The following is a 20,114-nucleotide window of genomic DNA, read 5'->3' as shown; positions in this document are numbered from 1 at the left end:
TGCTTTCCCACAATACGTCAGGACCCATCAGTAAACAAGGCGTATTGCTTTTCACTTTCTGACAGTTATTACATGTTGGGGCCTCTTCAGCATACATCACCTCCTTCTCTGTTGACATTCCAAAATCTTTGCCCTCTGGCTAGTCCATGATGCCTTCTAGAATTCTTGGATGACTGGGCTTTCCTATTCAAGCTTGTTGTGTAATTTAATGCAGCCCACTTACTCCATGTAGCATCAGTTGCATGATATGTAGAGGAGACCCTGCCTTTGAACATCCAGCCCAGCACTGGCAACTGGGGTGCCAGGAGGAGCTGTGCTTCAGTGCCAATCACGTCTGAAAGCATCTTGAACCCCTTCATAGGCTGCCAATATCTCTTTCTCCGTTGGGGTATAGCTGGCCTCAGATCCTCTGTATCCCCGACTCCAAAAACCAAGGGGTTGACCTCGAGTCTCCCCTGGAGTTTTCTGCCAGAGGCTCCAGGTAGGACCATTCTCCCCAGCTGCGGTGTACAGTACATTTTTCACATCTCGCCTGGTCCGGACTGGTCCAAGGGCTACTGCATGAACTATCTCGCGTTTAATTTGCTCGAAGGCTTGTTGTTGCTCAGGACCCCATTTGAAATCATTCTTTTTCCGGGTCACATGATAGAGAGGGCTTACGCTTGAACTCTAATTTGGAATGTGCATTCTCCAGAACCCCACAGCACCCAAGAAAGCTTGTGTTTCTTTCTTATCAGTTGGTGGGGACATTGCTCTTATCTTGGTGATCACATCTGTGGGGATCTGGCGACGTCCGTCTTGGCATTTTATTCCCAGAAATTGAATCTCCTGTGCAGGTCCCTTGACTTTACTCAGTTTTATGGCAAAACCAGCTTTCAGCAGGATTTGGATTATTTTCCTCCCTTTCTCAAAACCTTCTTCTGCTGTATCACCCCACACGATAATGTCATCAATGTACTGCAGGTGTTCTGGAGCTTGCCCCTGCTCCAGTGCAGTCTGGATCAGTCCATGGCAGATGGTGGGGCTGTGTTTCCACCCCTGGGGCAGTCGGTTCCAAGTGTACTAGACACCCCTCAAAGTAAAAGCAAACTTTGGCCTGCACTCTGCTGCCAAAGGAATTGAGAAAAATACATTGGCAATATCAATCGTGGCATAACACTTGGCTGCCTTTGACTCCAGTTCATACTGAAGTTCTAGCATGTCTGGCACGGCAGCACTCAATGGTGGTGTGACTTCATTCAGGCCACCATAGTCTACCGTTAGTCTCCACCCTCTATTAGACTTTCGCACTGGGCATATGGGGCTATTAAAGGATGAGCGGGTCCTACTGATCACTCTTTGACTCTCCAGTCTATGGATCAGCCTATGGATGGGAATCAGGGAGTCTCGGTTGGTGTGATATTGCCGCCAGTGCACTGTTGTGGTCACAATTGGCACTTGTTGTTCTTCGACCTTCAGCAACCCCACAACAGAAGGATCCTTTGAGAGACCAGGCAAGGTGGATAGCTGCTCAATTTCCTCAGTCTCCATAGCAGCAATATCAAAAGCCCATCGGTACCCTTTTGGGTCTTTGAAGTACCCTCTCCTGAGGCAGTCTATGCCGAGGATGCATGGAGCCTCTGGACCAGTCACAATGGGGTGCTTTTGCCACTTCCTCTCAGTCAGGCTGATTTCAGCCTCCAGTACAGTCAACTCTTGGGACCCTCCTGTCACCCCAGAAATACAGATGGGTTCCATCCCTTGACAGCTTGATGGCATCAGGGTACACTGTGCACCGGTATCTACTAGAGCCTTATACTTCTGTGGGACTGATGTGCCAGGCCATCTGATCCACAGAGTCCAGTAAATCCAATTGTCCCTTACCTCCACCTGGCTGGAGGCAGGGCCACTCTAGTAGTCATCACAACGTTGGTCAGTTACACCTTGTTCACAGGGATTAGTCTTCTTTATCACAGGAGCTGGAGTAAAATCAGCTCTTCCACTTCATCTGGGAACCTCTTCACCAGAGACTGAAGCAGCAGACTTAATGGGATGATCATCCTTGACCTTTGTTCTCCTCTTCAATTCACGCACCCGTTTCTCCAGAGCTGAGGTAGGTTTTCCATCCCACTTGCTCATGTCTTCTTGATCCTGCAGGTAAAACCATAGGGTGTCCCAGTGCATATACCTTCTATTTCTTCTTTCTCAAGCAGTAGGATGCCTTTTGTTAATATCTGAGATGTGAGTTGATACATGTGATTAGCTGGATAAATAGTCTCTCAATTGTTTGAACTCCTGAGACATTTTTTCCACAGCTGAAATTATGGAAGGGGCAAGATGGTCTTCGAACTCTTGGAGCTGATGAATCTTTTCATCCACTGTTGGTGGTGCTATATCGTTCCAGGTTATTGATGCCAGTGAGTGTGCATATGATGATAGTCCATTCTGTGTAAATTTCTGCCATATGGGTCGTGTACATTCGACTTCATCTGGATCTATGGGTCTGTTCCTGGTGTCCAGCCTGTGATAGATCATCTCTACAATAGCTGATTCCCTCAGAGACTGGATGCCTTTCTCTAGAGTAGTCCACTTAGCCGAATGACTCATAATATCATCCTTTCTTTCACAGCTGCCAAGAGCCTCCTCCAAAGGCTGAGGGTCTGCTTCTCTTTTGCAATTGCTTTGTCAATTCCCCTTTCCTTAGCAAGTGATCCCAGCTGCTTGGCTTCACTACCTTCTAGTTTGTGACCGTTGGCCCCATTGTCCCAGCATTGGAGCAACCAGGTGATGATGTGCTCCCTTGGATGACGGGTGAAATTTTGTCACATATTCTGTAGCTCGGTTGAGGTCCAATGTCGAGAAGTCACCTCTTCTTCTTCCTCTGATTCATGTGATGAAGACTCCTGATCAGATGCTGTCCCTCGCAGTAAGTGCATTGCCATTGCATCTTCATCTTGCTTCTTCATCTTTCTTGCATTTTTTTTGCTTTTCCCCTTGCGTACAGGGGCACCTCATATTGGCACAAATTGATCCTCTGGTTTAGCTGCAGTGATAATCACTGTGGTTGGAGTGGCTGCAGTATCTGTTGTCGCGGTTTGAGTAGCTGCTGTACTTGTCACTGAGGGTGGTGTAGCTGCTGTACTTGAAGCCGGAGTAGCTGCTTTGTCTGTTGCTTTGCCGTCAGATCTAGAGGCATTTTTTTTCCCTTTGAAGGTGCTGGATAGTGTTGAACAGGGCTCTGTAAGCATAGGCCAAGCCCAGCACATTGCCATGATTTGTCCCTCTCTGGTATGACCAGGATGACAACACACCTCATTTAAGTGTTTTACTAATTTTTCTGGATTTTGCACTTGTTCAGTGGTGAGGTTCCAAAGCAGTGGAGGGGCCCACTGGCCTAGATACTTGCCCATCCTATCCCACACACCCTGCCACTCATGACTGTCCAGCCTCGAGGAAAACCTGTTGGTCCTCCTGTGTCATCGTCTAACCCCAGACAAGGCCGAAACCCAACTCTGCTTAACTTTTGAGATCAAACAAAATGGTCATGGGTAAAACACACTCTGTATGTGTGCCAACATGGTGATCCCCATCACTATCAGCAGGCAGGTACCTAAAGGCCATTCAAAACCTTCAGAACTCTCAAATGATGCTGTAAACGGTCTGGTGGGGTGGCTGGGAACGTAAGGGTATGTCTCCTTCACGGGTTGACCACTCAAGGAGTGGAAAAAAGATGTGTAATTGCTAAACACTTCCATTATATAACTCCCAAAGTATAGAGGTGGTAACCACACTGGGAACGCAATCCAGATCAGTTTCATGATCAATGAGTCTATTGTATTACAAGTCATCACCGTAAAGTACAATGAAACAAGAAGCTTAGCCCAAGACCCCCAGCCGATAAACACTAACACAGGAAATACCAGCTGTAAGTAAGGTACGACATGTTGAAACTGTGAGATCAAGAGCAACGGTTTTGAGAGCCAATAAATCAGCATTGTGACAAGGGACTCTTAATCTGAAAGAAAGAATGCTCATCACAAATACGATTAGATACACTCTGGTCAGATCTGTTATTATTTCAGCCCTTGAGCCCCACATTGGGTGCCAAAAAGAACTGTCGTGGTTTAAACCCAGTGAGCCATGCAGCCATTCGCTCCCTCCCTCCCCTTCCTCCTCCTGCTCCCACAGGTATGGGGAGGAGAATTGAAAGAATACACCTCCCATGGGTTGACGTAAGAACAACCCAGTAAATAAGGTACAACATAAAACAACTACTGTTAGCACCAAAGATAATAATGATAAGGGAAATAACAACGGAAGACAATGCAACCTCTCACCACCCGCTGACCGATACCCAGCCTGACCTGAGTAGTGACCTCACCCTTCTGGGTAACTGCCCCCAGCTTATATTAGTGGGCATGGTGTGCTGTGGTATGGAATAGTGGCTAGTTTGGGTCAGGTGTCCTGTCTCTGCTTCTTCCTGGCCTCCCCTCCTCCCTGGCAGAGGATGAAACTCAGAAAGTCCTTGGTCAGAGTAAACACTACTGAGCAGCAACTAAAAACGTCGGTGTTATCAGCACTGTTCCCAGGCTGAAAGTCAAAAATACAGCACTTCACTAGCCACTAAGAAGCAGAAAAATGACTACTACTGCTGAACACAGGACAGATATCTATAATCCAGTGGGCCAAATAAACATGAATTGTAGGTTTTTGAGCTATCTGAGTGGGCATACTCATGCCCTTATTTAGCTATCTTTTATATGACAAAGAAACTTTTGGCCACAGTAAAATGCTGAGAACACTCAGGCCAAATCTGTATACAGGAGATCTGCTGGGTATATTGGAAGTCATATGGGAAAGATAACCTCTTCAGTTCATACATAGATATGACCTCTGTGTGAATTGTCTATGTATAGACTGGTTGTCTGTTGAGTTACATTCTTCCTAAAATGCATTTTGAAAACCTTGAGAAATTTGCTGTTTGCCTTCTTGTAAAAGTCCTCATCTGTTATTTCAAGTAAAAAGATGTAAACGTTACCTTTAGGCTGTTAGGTGTGTGATCCTAATGTATTTTTAATGATTGGATAACAAGAGATTATATTTGATGCCATATGTATATTAGAATTGTTTCAGGTGCTAATTTCTCTGTGATGCACATGAAAAGATGGCATTTGTATGTCTTTGTACTGTCTTTATAAATGTTTTTCTTTAAATAGAAAATGAAGTTCCCAGTTTGCAAAATTAATTTCCATCCATAAATCAGTCTCTGTCAGTGCCAAGAAAAAAGTGGCCTTAATCCTTGGTTTTAAAATTTATTATTATTTCATACTAGCAGTCTATGACAAGAGGGAATAGTCTTGCAGAAACTTAGCAATTTGCCTTGTTTAGCCTGATAGATATTTTTGTAGCTAATTTTTCATGTGCAGCATTTGGGCTGATGTCAAAAAGATTGAACTCATAAGACTGAAATTACCTGTGATACACCAACTCCCTGCATACACAAATGCAATCTCAGCAAAATGGACTTTTTTGGTTTTTAAAACTTTTTAATATTTTTTGGGGTTTTTGTTTTGTTTTTGTTTTGTGTTGTTTTAAATGTCAGCACCATTATAGTGAATTTATCTGTTGTTTTCAGGTTGATCCCCTGTTTACAGTACCTGCACCTCCACCTCCGATTTCCAGCAGTATCACACCTCAGATTCTGCCTTCCTACTTTTCCCCATCTTCATCCAATATTGCAGCACCAGTCGAGCAGCTTTTGGTACGGACTCGTTCAGTGGGTGTAAATACTTGTGAGGTTGGAGTAGTAACAGAACCCGAATGCCTTGGACCCTGTGAGCCTGGGACCAGTGTGAACCTGGAAGGAATTGTGTGGCATGAAACGGAAGAAGGTAAATTGTTTATTCCATTAGGTTTGTCTGTGAGATATGTTAATGAGGAGGAGACTTTGCTCTATCAGCTACGGTGCTAGCTAAGGGCTTGATAGTCTGTTGGCACACAATTGAGTACAATGGCTGTCACAGCTTTGTAGCTCAGTTGGTGAATTTTATTTTTTAAAAAATTACAGTTTTTTCCATTATTTAAGTAACTGTTTTCCAAATGACCTACCAGGCAACCCCAATTAAAATAGAATTGTTTCCTGTTGCTATATTGAGAAAAGCATATGGAGAAATAGCTAATAAAATAGCATAAATGTGATATTTAAATGTAATCATGAGGGGGGTATATGTGATGGGAGTGGCTATATGAATACTTTAGATGAAAACTTTGAAAGCTGAATAGTTTGGAATTCAGACGCTATGATAAAAAAATGTCACTATTACATAAAATAGAAGTCCATAAGACCCTGCAGAAATTCGTTTTGATATGTGTATTGTTTGCATTTTGGTTATTTGAAACATGCTTTAAGAGGAAAGCATTCTTGCTTGAAGAGAAGTGTTCCATCTGGTGAAGAAGTGCTATCTAAACCAGAGTGTTTTCATTAATATCCTTTGAAGGCATTTGGCCAAGTAGGAGTGCTGGAGAGCTTTGGGAAATATTAAACGTTGATTTGCTATGATTTAGAACAAAGTAAGTAGGAAGGAGATTATGCTGTGACATGCAGATTTTTTTTCCATTTTAGTTTTCAAAAGCTTATTATTAAAATACCAGCTTTCTCCAGTTGATGCTAAAAATACTGCATGTGTACACTAAACGTTTGCAATTTTGCTTCAGTAATATTGGATTTCTCTAGTAGAAACAGCTGCTTGAGAGTCTTCCTTTGATTGTTCTTATGTTTGTTTTGAAGATTATTTAATTTTTGGTGGCCTACCTCCCTCTACAGAGAAAACAAGATTATTTACAAAGGGATATAATGGAAGAGTACAACAGTGTGCTGCATCATGATAAATCCTGACATCCTTCAGTCATACACACAACAGTGTTTGGTCCTTCGCAGTGATATATAAGACCTCAACAAAGTGCTCTACACTGTCCTCTCAAAAATCAATAGGGAGAGTCAGATTTACTTGCTTTTATGTGCTTTCATCCATCCATCTTTATCTCTGTGTATTTCTGCAACAGATTCATAAGGTAGATTGATCCTTTTAGATTGTTTTTAAAGCACAGTATAAATTCTGTTTAAAAATATCATGGCAGAGATGACTGCCCCTTTGCATCTCCAATCTTCCTTGACTGGCCTGTTTTAACCAGAGCTGGAATGTGTGGGCACTACCTTTGTTGACATGAAAGAGCAGTAGCTGTTAATAGTGTTATTCTTGCTGAATAAACTGAAGTTCTTACCCCACTGAATTTAAGAAGCCTGCCTTGTAAAAGGTTTGGCACCAGAAATTAAGTATTAAAAAAAACATTCTGGTCAAGATGACATTCCATTTACCAGTGTCTCAGCACTCTACTAGTTTAAAAACTCTTGTTAGTTAATAGAAATTAACTTCCTTAACCTTTCCCCGGTTTGCCTAAAACAATTTTCTGAAACAACTCAAGAGTTCACTGACGGTGTGTTTAAACAAAACAGGTTAGAATGTGCTTGTTTTCACAGCTTTACAAATACTGTTTGGCAACACTACAGCTACGAGTGACCACAATAATAGATAAAATGGGATTCTAAAATACTCTAGAAATATAGTTAGAATGTAGATTAAGAGACTGAAGATAATTGATATGATATATATTGTATGGTAGTACTGTGCCTTTTGTGGTTTATTGATTCAGAGCCCTGGTGACAAGAGAATAACATAAATTTTACTGTTTTGTTTTTTTTTTCCAGTGTTCACAATCAACACTATATTGCAAAAAACGAGTTCCTAATGATCACTTTTGCATTTTAATTAAGTTTTGAAGTTTAAGGCACACATATATGTATATATTTATCTGTTTTCAAATTTCCTGACATGTTCATGAAAGCAGCTACATAGCAGCTTGTATGAAACTATTTCTGCCAAATTTTAGAAAACAGGGTGCAGATGGGTCTTCTATTAATCTTGTAATAGAAGAAAGTTTATAAGATGCTCAATTTTCTAGTTACGATTTTGACTTCAATTAGGCCAGAACATGACCTTTCCTAAATTGATGTAAATCCAGAATACTCTAACTGCAGTCTTTGTAATCGGTGACTTCTAAAACTATCTTGATGTTCATAATGACCAACTGAAACAAAAAATATATAAAAATGTCTTTTGTGATGCCCATATGTTTGTTTCATATTCACTCTTTTAACTGCTTTCCAAACCTGTTATAAAAACATACATGCAAACTGATACCTATCTAGCTATCTATATATCTGATAAGTTTTTAACATGAAACAATTCTAAGAAGTTAAGAACATTTCTGACTTTGATGTGTTTTGAGATATCTGAATTACTTTGTATCTGATTTTAGTAAGATGAGTTGTGAGGTGATTAGAATAGGCTTGTAACATGTTTGCATACTCTATGGTATGTGGAAACTATGAACCAAATGTGCTGCTGAGCAGCCTTCATGTGCTGCAGCAACTAGCTGTGGGAATGCACATACAAAAGGATGTGATGATCATGTTTATTATAATAAGAATGGTAGAGTGAGTAGAGAAAAATGAAATCATATAGTATATATAGAACTCATTATTGAATGTAATATATGCTTTAAAAAGGACAAGGCATATACTTGAGAATTCATGTTTTGAATGTTTTTGGTATCTGAAATAACCAGTTTTCTTTTAGGAATGTTAAACAAGTTGTCATGTTTTGTTGCATTAGTTCTTCAAGGTCAGGAAAAGGATGATATTTGGTTTTATTAGTCATATTTTTAACATAATCACTCCAAAGGGCGGGAAAAAAGCAGCACTGAATTTCAGACAAAACTGGCAGATCAAAAGAGCGTTGTTATTACAGCTCTTTTCATTTATTCCATGCCAATCTATTCAGTTCACTTGATCGACAGATGTAATAGACCACACTATTTTTTCCCAGCATGTTTCAATCTTAAGACGTGTAGAGGGAAGCTGGCATCTGAAGTCTGTCACATTTTATTACAGGGCTTTGTAACTAACCATAGTCGGTTACTCATATAATTGGGACTGCTAGTTATCACATGGGCATTTCTCAGTTGCACTACTAAGTTGTGTAATGTTTAACTTCTACATATGTATGCTGGAGACATTTTTATCTTCATACAGCCATGTTTGATATGACTTGATAATGTGTCCACAGTGGTGCTAACGGCTCTAGATAATAATATTGAAGGAATTAGTTGAGGCTACCCTGAAGTAGTGGACTGAGAAATGGTTATGGGCATGTCAACCTGAAAGTTGTCAGCTGATGGAGATGTTTGGCACCAGAAATTACCATCCAGTTACAGTAATACTCCTTCACAAAAAAAAACAGCTTGGTAGTGTTACTGGAGAGTTTTTTTTTTGATTGATTGGTTCTTACAATACTCTGTGAAACAGCTGCTAAAAGTCTGTGCTTCTATATTAAGAAATAAGATTTATCTAGAATCAGGTACTTACCAAACTGTGCAATTACCTTCTGGGAAAACAGTTTTGAAGAAAGCAGTAATTGTTTCTTATTGTCTGGAGGAAATAAAAATGACCCAGAAAAAAGGGAAACCACCAACCAATTTCCTAAATTGTTTATTGCTTGCTTTTTTGTTTAGCTTCTCACACACAGTTGCCCTCTGTCATGTCCTGGTTTTGGTTCTGCATCTAGCAGTAGAGTCTGCCTTTAGATGTGGGAAGCACTAGTTCTGATGACGATGTCCTGTTTGGCTCAAAACTGTGTAGGAGACAGCCATCCATCACCTTGCTGCCTTTGTGTGCAGAACAAGCTGTCTACATGCAGTCTACATTGCTGCACTGATATTTTTCCTCTTTGTGCAGTTGGAGTAGACCATGCTCTTGTTGTTAAGTAACAAATAATGGGAAAATGAGTTGTATTTTTTAAAGTGCCCTCTTACTAGGTTTAGCTTGTTGATTTTTATGACTTGAGACTAGTTGTCAAATGTGAGAAATAGGACTCTACTGGAACTCAGAAATCTGATCGGATCATCTCCAGGGTATTCCAGATTTATCCCAGCATCGGTTCTGACACTATTTTGCAGAAAATTTCAGCAAAGAAAAGAGAAACAAGAAGACAGGAGAACACTTAAATGACAAAGAGGCATGCCTTGTGCTTGTTGCATATGGGTTTCCCACCCAGCCCCTTTTGCAACTAATATGCCCAGGTGTTTTTTGAGAACATACCTTTTGCAAAGAGCTGGTGTGGATTCTTTCCTGCCTTATTATGTGGTGTTTGATTTGCAAAAACTATTTTAAAAGAACAGCCTGTTTTAAATGTCTTTGGTTATGTGTGCGTTTGTACATGTGTGGTAAGTAAGAGTGTATGTGTCTATAGAATTAGAAGAAAGAGTAGTCTGCCTCTGATTCCTCTTAGCAGTTCTTGTGGTTTAACAGCCACATTTTCCTACTTTCACAAATACAAAGGCATGATGAAACAATGAAAATTGTAATGCCATGTCAAATATGTGGTAAAGCAAATGCAGAAATTTGAGATTTTTTTTTTTTAAATCTGTTTTATCAAAGAACATTACAGTAATTAATGGAAATGCCCCATCCCTGGCAGTGTTCAAGGTCAGGCTGGACAGGGCTTGGAGCAACCTAATCTAGTGGAAGTTGTCCCTGACCATGGCAGCAGGCTTGGAACTAGATGACCTTACGGTCCTTTCCAACCTGAACCATTCTATGATTCTATTAAATTAAGATAAATACGATTAAGTCACACTGTTGATTTGGGATCAGACAAAGTTTATAGAGAGAGATAATAGCTTTTATTAAACCAAGTGATTTTATTAAACCAGTTGTCAAAACCAGGTAAGCTTTCAGACTGGATGCATTTATATTCTCTCCTTTCTGTGTAATACAGACCATTGACAGGAGGCTTTGGTTTGGCATTGTTAACCGCCATACTCACTTCAGAATTGAAAGACAGTGGGTGTTTTTATAGGAGAGAAGCATAAAGATCCCCATTGCTTGATACTCAGGTTTTGTCATGTCTGTATTACAGTAAGTGATTTGTGGAGAAGATAGGGTTGGGTTTGTCAGCTGGTTTAATGGAACACCTAAAATTCAGCTTTTTCTACTGTCCCGTGAGTTATCTGGTGACCAGAATGAGTGTCAGCCAGTATAAAAGTATCATCTGTTTTGAAAAACATCTATGTATGTGTTTATATTTTGAGATGTTTCGTTTAATTTTTCCTCTTTCTACTGCCTGTAATACCAGACTCAATAAATCCGTGTAATTTAAAGAAGCCTCAGATAGGTGAATTTTTATAGACCTCAAGTGTCTCTTTGTATTGTCCAAGGCACTTGGAGTTGGACACCTAGTTAAGGGTTACATAGAACCTTGTAGCAAAAGGGGAACAGGCTATAACTCACAAAGGTAAGCCAGAGACTTGCATAAGGATATTTGTATTTTATGGAAGCTCTACCTACTTTATAAAAGGAGTTTGGGAGATTGAATTTGGGGATGTACACAGGCTATCTGAGAAAAATTCTAAGAGTTTAATGTTGCAGGATTCGAACTGTGATAAGAATTTAGCAGTAGGTACACTGAGGGGTCTTTTTGATCCTCGCAGTATTTTCCTCGACCTTATCAGTGTATGCATTTGTTTAGGGACATAAATTCTGACATTGTCCTGTAACTGGCTGCTGTAGTATTTCTTGTGCATTTAAAATACGTAATACTGGCCAGTGTTAAAGGCAAGGATAGAACTAGATAGACTGCTTGTTCAAAGCCAGTATGGCAGTAATCTAATTTTTATGTATTTTGTTGCTGTAACACAAAATGTTTGTGCTGAGAGAACAAGAAGGGGGACTGGTTTTGACCAAATCATAGAATCATTTAAGTTAGAAAAGACCTTTAATATCATCAAGTCTAACCGTTACCCTATTGGACACTTTCAGTTTTCCAATTAGAAAACCATTTGCAGTCTATGTGATACTAATTTTATATAAAATAAATGAAGCAAATAGAGCCCAACCCCATGTAGTTACAGAAGCTCCTTCAATTGATTTTAAACTATTGGGACTGGCTCTTATGAACCAGGTGTACATGGTTGAATTGATGTGGCTTTAATAAGATGCCATGAATCAGCTGGGCTGTTGGTAACCAAACCTTTGCAGGCTCTTTGTTCACAGCAAACAGCAGATAAATCATACACCTTCTCAGTGAAGCAGAAATGCAAAATAGGCTACGGATATTCCCTGTTGGCAGAGCTGTGTGTCAGATGGGAGATATTTTAACCTCTTAGAGTTTAATTCTGATTCTTTTCCAAAGCATTAATTTTTTCAGAAATATTCAATTACTCATTCATTTAAATAGTAATTTAAGTTTAAAGCATTTGTGTAGGTGATGGAAAACATCACAGATTAGTGAATGTGGGGGAGAGAGGGAAGGGAAAAAATGAGGCACAAATACTGCTAATTTCCAGGCTTTCTTAATGGAGTCAAGGTAGTTCATTACCTCTTCCATTCCTGCCCAACACAATTGCTTCAGATGATTTTTGAAAACTGCAGACCACGACTGGAAGAAAAACACTTCGGAAATTTGTGCATAAATTAAATTTGGTATTTAAATGTCAGTGTTCCTCCTTGAACATACACACACTGCAAGGTCTAACTAGTGCTAGTCCTACGGCTTTGTTTGGAGAGGCTGTACATGGCTATTGCATGCCACATTTTACAGCTCAATGAGAAGACTAGGTTCAACTCTTTTGGTATAACCTAAAACAGAGAATGAAAAAACTTAACAAATTCCAAATAGTGCTTACATAGAAAGTTTTATATTGCCAGGCTGCTACAAAGGAATACTCCCCTGCGCTGCTTGTACATACATAGAGAATTATCCCTTTTACAAACAAGCATATGGGGGTAGGAGGGGTGTGCTGAGAAAGGAAGGAGGCTAACTGAAATTGGAAACATTTGCTTGGAGCTATTTGAGTGTGAAACTGAGCCTGCTCAAACAGTGAGGTTATGAACACTGAAGGAGTTGCTTTAAGAAAAGCAACAGTTTTGAGCATTTACTGCTCAAAAGCAAAGTCTCAATAGCAGCAGATTGCTTAGAAGTGAAACCATTCCAGTAAAAAATACTTGCATAATGGTGTTTGGATTTGTAGATAGAAGAGGGGAGAGATGATTATTAATGAGGAAGGTGGGTATTTGTGCAAGTGTCTTCTTACAAAATAAATACCACTGGAGTATGGAATGAAAGCACAACTAAAATGGTATATTTAACCAGTGTGGTTCAGGGATTAAACATATTTAGTAACCATTTATAAACTTATTATTATTTAAAGATGTTCTCACAGTCACTCTAACTTCGTACTAGTTTAACTACTTGGGACAAGCTGTGGTCTTCCAATTTTGTTATATGCTTAAGTATTGCTGGTCTTCTGCAGTGGTGAGCAATAGGAAGTTCTCTCAGTTGCAGAACTGTGTTTTCACTAATACAGATTAATGCTGGTTTAATAAATTATTTTTTTTATTAAGTTTTCCTGTTGTTTCAGACTGTATAGTGAAAAGCTGTTTTTGGCATTGGCACTAACTTGGCTGTGTAAGATCAGTGGCTGGCCTCACAGCCAGCTTTTAATTTTTTATAGTCATTGGAAACTTACATTTTGTCACCCTGAGGGCGTATTCATAATTCTTTCCAGTTTTTTATGTGGTTGTAACTAGCTTCTGGTCTGGAACTCTTGGTGACAAGAGGCAATCCAAAAAGCAGAAGGAAAGCCTCCATTTAAAAAGTTTGAACAGTGAAGAATTCTTTGGCCCTTGGGGTTATTAAAAGATTACAGCTTATATTTTTGTTCTAAAAAAAGGAGACAGGAAAGGTAGAGGTTGAGTGTGATAGCAAAGAATATATAAAAAAGGAAAGCTCAAGGGAAATAGCTTTCTTGATTTAGACTGAAAAACTAGGTCTGGATTTACTAAAGCTAGTGTTGCAATGGAAACCACAATTGAGGTTCATCAATTTTATATCACCAAATGCCATGAGATTTAGGGGAAAAAACTACCAAAACCAAATGGAATAAACCCAAAAGGTCAGTATTAGAGCACTTTGCTGTAATTCTGTGGGTTTGAGTTGGTTTGGTTTTTTTATTTTTTAGGAGTATCAACTAAAGCAGAAACACTTGTATGTCCATCAGAAGTAACACTGATTTGTATTTACAAATTTATTATTTGTAAATTTAAATCAAAGGATTTTTAAGGGGATATAGCTATTGAAATAAAAGGCTATGGTATTAATTTTTTAATGGCAGAATTTACCACTCTTGTTATAGATTTTATCGGAACAAAAAAGAAGTTTTAAGAAAAGCCTTCTTTTCCCTTACTTTGGTTTTGTTTTAATAGATATCAGTTATTTGTTATGCTTAGCTGGGAGGTTTACTAGGACTTTGCTTGGGGTGTTGTTTTCCAGTATATGAGTGATTTTGTTTTGTTTGAGTTTTGTTGTTTCTGTATGGGTGTTATCAGGTTGATGAGACTATTTGTTTTTTTTTCTAGTGACTTGGCTAATAGTATAAAAATCTCCATTAATAAAATTGAACTGAATTTAGTTGCAAGTACTTGGTGATTCTGTAGCTGATTCCTAATAACTGAGGACAAGGGCTATGGAGAATCGGTTTCAAGTGGGAACAGTTCCAGATCAGTTAATCTAGAGGTTTTTTGTTTTGTTTTTTTCACCCAGTCATTTATACTTTAGCATTTAAGTAGGTAGAAACAAGTAATTACATTTTACTGCCTGTTTACTTTCCCCTACAGTGACTGGAACTGTGCTTCTTAACCTTGCATTCATATACAGCTGGCTTTTGTGGATCTTTTAAAGCCTGAGGCTGTGTGACCCCCTCTAGCTGGGAGGTTTTAGAAACAGAAAGAAAATCTCAGGTTTCACTAAATGAGCAATTTTCCTTTGGGAAGAGATAAGCTGGTGTCAGCCCTTAGCAGAGTTTTACTTCTAATGTGTATTACAGATTTAAAGAAAAACCACCCAACTTCCTAGGTTATTCTCTACAATTTTATTAAAGTCCTGAAAGTTACAACTGCAGATTCTGTGGCTTATGAGAAAGTTTTGCAATGAACTAATACTTGCTCCTTGCGGAATTTTGTCCAAACCGTGACCTGTGGCAGTGGAGCAGTACAAGTATGTGAGCATCCAAGACAGTTTCATCCAGGAGAACCACTGGACATTGGTAGACTTCATTTAGCTTCAGAGTAAGTAAAGTGTCACAGGTTATAAGCCTGAGAAATAAAAAAAAAATCCAGAAAAACCAAAATACACACACAAAAAAAACCCCAACCAAACAAAACAATAAAACCAAGCCTAAACAAACAATTATTCCTGGTTTGCAGATATTCCCAGCTAGGGACCTGTCTTTAGAGGTGATGCAACCTGAACTAAAAGCCAGTAGAAGCTACTGTTCATTACTTAATGCAAATCAGATAAATTTTGTTGAATCCTGAAAAGAGGGGGTTACATTTCAGCATTCACACACTTGAAAAAGCCTTCCATTTTTCCATTGTTGTATAAAGGAAAGAAAAGTTTTCCTTGGTAGTCTTATAAAAATTAAGAATTCAGTATTTTTAAGTATGTCAGACTTGTGTGGTTCTGAAGTGGCAAATATAGTTTAGTTCTTTGACAGCAGCTGATGTCTGAGCTTTTTCAACTTCACCAGTTTTTGCCAGCTCCACTTAGGCCCCATTTCTTCCAGAGTGGAAGAAGGCTATGTAAGATGAAAGATCTTGGTTTTGAAACACAGTGGCATAGCTGTTTGTTTCTCATTAGGCTGGCTAGTCAAGGTTTGTTAGAAATAGATTTAGCTGGGAAGGTGTTCAAACATCATCCTGGTGGGGGGAGAAAAGGTGTCAGCAAAGTTGTGCCTGCAAATGCTGGTGGAAGGCTGAGAGGTCCATAGAGAGCTGCCAGCTCCAGAGGACTGAGCATGTGAGGGCAGAGGCATTCACTGGACCACAGGCATTTCCTTCCAGCCTTTCAGAAACTTCTCCCAGCAAACCTTCACATCTTATTTGAGAGCTGTCTCCTCAGTGTTGTGTGTGTGTGGCACAAAAGTGGCACAGATTGGGGTTTTTGAATTTTCCTTTCTCCAGTGCTCAAAATTCTGACATCCTCAACCATTGTGGTGCTATCCCAAGGTATGGCTTCTTGTCGACCAGAGAAACTGCAGATGCCAGTGGACTTGAAACAGATTTTGAGTGACTACACCGCCCCTGCAGACACATTCCTACTGGCAGTGGGAGTGAAGTTGTGTAGTATTTTAGTAATTTATTTCATGGTACCCCATCTGGAGGTTTTTCCACAAGAACCGACAGGCAGTTATTCCCTCAAATAATGATTAAAGGGGGCACGGAGGTTCAGATTTAACAAGTGATGATGGTGTATTTTTATAAAACATAAACTGGTTCAGACTGATGCCATTTCTTCTTACCTTGACTCTGCCCATGCAAGTGGCACATGAAATTATTAAAAATAAGGGGGGGAGAGGAACTCTTGAAGGGCAGGAGTATATCTGTGCTTGGGTTTGTTCTGATTAGTGGGTGTGATTGGGTTATAGATGATTCTGTTGGCCTAGACAAGCAAGTGGCAGGAAATAACTTAAGAGAAAATGTTTTTATATCCCCAAAGCTTATCTTCAAGGAGCACAGTTAGTAATGCTGTTGTGAAAAGAAACCTCCATTTGGACAGACAGCTTGATACAGGCAAAGCTGCTATTTGTTTTCAGCTTCAAGGAGATTTAGAGTCTTTGCATCCTTGGCAGTAACACACAATGTAATTGTTTCCCTTCTCCTTAATCTTCAGTCTAGTTGTATTGGCTTAGTGTATCTAGGAAGGGCTGGAATGTTCACTGAATTAGCTGCACTGGATAGCTTCTCCTAACAGGCAAGAAGTTAATGCTGGGACTCTTCTGACTTTCTAGTATGTGAGGAGAACACTTGCTGTTTCTTTCATGATTACATCTAGTCTCAGAAACCCTTTTGCGCAGAAAGGAAAGTTAATTGTTGGGTATGAAAAGGAGGTGACAGAATTAATGTTCTTACACTGGCAACGTTACTCAGTTATTAGGGGCTCTGTAAATAACAGCTTTTGCTTTCATCTATTTTCTGCCTTTTTCTTCCACAAAAGTAATTTTGTAACCCTACAATTTTTAAATACTTTAAAAAAACCTAACTGTGCATGGGGAGATTTGTTTGCATTCCTGTTATTCAGTTTGGCAATATCTGTGGGCAGCAGCTGCTTACACTTTGGAATATGTGCCATTAACATACCACTCTTTTAAACCTAACTAAATTCACCAAAAGTACAATCTTCAGAGAAAGGATACAGCATATCATTCAGCAGTTAAATTATTTAGTCAGTCCAGTGGTTAAGCTTGGGTCAGCTTTGAAGGGTAAATTTCATTGCTGGGATACATTCTTGGCTATGAATGAATGCATGAATAATCTTTCTTTGAACCTTAAGACGCACAATAGACACAATAACTCTTGAGTTGAACTCTTGAGAGTGGGCTGATTTATGGGCAGCTATTGAAAGTGACTCTAGTCAAATTATTTTTTCATCTGTGAAGTAGAAATCTGTATTAATTACTGGATACCACTGCAATGGCAGACAGACAAAACCTGTGCACACCTTTATTTTATAAATTTTTAATTTATGTATTAAAAGTAATGATTTTGATGTGGTACACTGCCATAAACTGAGAATCACTTGTCAGGAAAGTGATACAGCAGGAAAATAGCTGAAGGCATTATTGACCTTAACTGCTCAGACAGTTGATCTGTGTAAGTTACCTCCCATTTAGCAGAGACAACAGCAGGAATTGTGTGCACTCACCAGTGCCAAGAAGTTCACAAACCTGCATAAGCCAGCACTAATTTCAATTACATTAGTCCTGTGATTGCAGGTGACCAAGGATCAATGACACATTTGTTTCTGCCCTCCCTGCTCCAAGGGCTGTAGCCTCAAGTGGAGGGCTGGGGCAGACAGGAAGGGGCTTACTATCACCTCCTGTATCAAGATTTGGCCGTGTTTATCTGCTGGAAGGCTTAGTTTGCTGGAAAGATCAAGAGAAGTCTGTTTTGTGATCAGTAATAAATGGCTTGGCACAGCGCCTCTTCAGTTCTGGGGGAGAAGGGACTGTTCTTGGCTCAATACCCATTTTTGTGTGTCTGCACAGTGCTAGGAGGTTTGCTGATTATTGTAAGGCATTCTGCATTATTAAAATCGTGTCATGGAAGTTGTTTTTTAGGGAGCTCTTCAGAGAATTAGTTGCAGAAGGAGCAATTTGATTTTATTTTCTTTCAGTTAACGGGCCAAGCAGATGGGAAAGCAGACCTGGGGTAGTTTTGCTGGCTGGCTGCCATGATTCTGTAAATTTTGATTTGTATGGATATGTAGCAGTTTTATTTTTCCCTCTTTGGAAATGTATGCCTGTAAGTCTTTGGGAAATTAATCGCTGGTTTCCTGTGAAATGTGCACTTGTAAAACAAATGTTGTAGCAGACCCTGTGTTCTGTCAATTAGGAAGTGTGACATCAGCAAACTCCATAGGCTGTCAAAGGCTAAAGCACTTTTCAAAGCATCATTTCTTCACAGCTCTCCAGAGAAAGGATTAAAAAATGACAGGAATTTGAACTGCAGTTCAGTACTGTTTCCCTGTTTGCCTTTGCCACTCAGAAGGCACAGGGTTCATAATTCTATCCAAATGAGATTTTTAATGCCATTTGACCTTACACTGTTCTGTGTTTGAAATTAACAAGGCATTCAAATTTGAAGAATGTGTACTAACAGCTATGTGTGAGTTGATCGAAACTAGGAAATCCTAAATTTAACATTCCACAAGGGAAAAATGAAAAATACAACTCATGTTGAACCATTGGTCTGTCTCCCCTTCACTTCCTGCTACTTCCTGCACCTCCACACCAGAGTGACCTGCAAGGAAAGAGTTACTTAAGCATTTATTAACTGTGGTATTGATAATGACATCACCACTAATTACATGCCAAGAGAGCTATGTTTAACAGTAAAAATGCTAGGGATTTAAGCACATGATTGACAGTCTGGGTCATAGTTCTTTTTTTGCAGCTTTTTCCCTGGAAATTTAAAGAACTCAGATTCTCACTGTTCAGCATCTGAATCTCCGAGATCAAAAGGCAATTCCTTCAAAGAGTTTCCTGTTGTTATTTAAATGGTAATTGGCTCTATCCTCAGATTGACTGTGAGCATTTTAACTGTAGTAGGTTTGGGACTTTAATTATTTTCAGTTTTGCGCTTCTAATGGAGGAGGTGATTTGGAGAATGACAAAGATTAATTGCAAATTTGGAAGCTAGTTACTAGTGACAAGAGTTGATAACTCAGGGGAAGGTGCATACACTATTTGAGCAACATATGTTCCATAATGAATGTGCTGCTGTAATAATCTGTCTCTTCTTTTCTGGTGACTTTTATATCTGAAGTAGTTCCTTACTGACAGGTGAATATTTCTGTACAGTGTGGACTGTGAAGTAGACATAAATTATGGGGTCTGTTACACTATTTACCTGCAAACTTCCTGTTCAGTACAGTACTCTGCAGAGAAGGTCATGGCCATGAAACTCTGATCTGCAGGGAGGCAGTGCTTAAAGAATAGCAATCTTCCGTGAATACTTTCTGTTGTAATCTTCAACACTTTCTGGTGTAGAAAAAATTATGATCCCATGATGTTTTTAAGAGACAGATCCAATATTTTTCTTTAAATCCTATTCTCTCCTTGCTGAACAGTTCATCTGTTGTAAAGTCTATTGCACTCAACTGTCAATGTGAAGAAAAAACATGGAAATTGCTATCCTTGTTACCCAGGAGAGGCAAAAATACTTTTACGAGCAAATGTACTGCTGTATGATACCACTAAAACAGCAGTTAAGTAAACTGCCGTTGAAGAGCATGATGAGACATGACTGCACTTCCTGTGATTGGTGACTTGGTTTTCTTTCTGCTGGGTGGGTGGAAACCCCTAAGACCCACTGGTATAATTACTGCTAAAGTGGCTAATCTGTATTCAGAAGTAAATGCCTTCATGCCAAATATTAAACAACAGCCTTCAGACCTGTGTCA

General features: G+C 39.4%; 1 protein-coding gene across 1 annotated transcript in view; it reads left to right on the top strand.

Annotated features, from left to right (window-relative positions):
• Nucleotides 1-20,114, top strand: part of ZNF608 (zinc finger protein 608) — an 85,562-nt gene that overhangs the window by 35,917 nt on the left and 29,531 nt on the right. Inside the window, exon 2 of the mRNA XM_005144934.2 lies at nt 5,615-5,870. Within this exon, the coding sequence (XP_005144991.1) occupies nt 5,615-5,870 (256 nt within the window). The remainder of the gene's footprint in view (nt 1-5,614; nt 5,871-20,114) is intronic.

Source organism: Melopsittacus undulatus, chromosome Z, assembly GCF_012275295.1.
Source record: "Melopsittacus undulatus isolate bMelUnd1 chromosome Z, bMelUnd1.mat.Z, whole genome shotgun sequence".
NCBI classification, from domain to species: Eukaryota; Metazoa; Chordata; class Aves; order Psittaciformes; family Psittaculidae; genus Melopsittacus; species Melopsittacus undulatus.
This window is presented reverse-complemented; position numbering and strand designations above follow the sequence as displayed.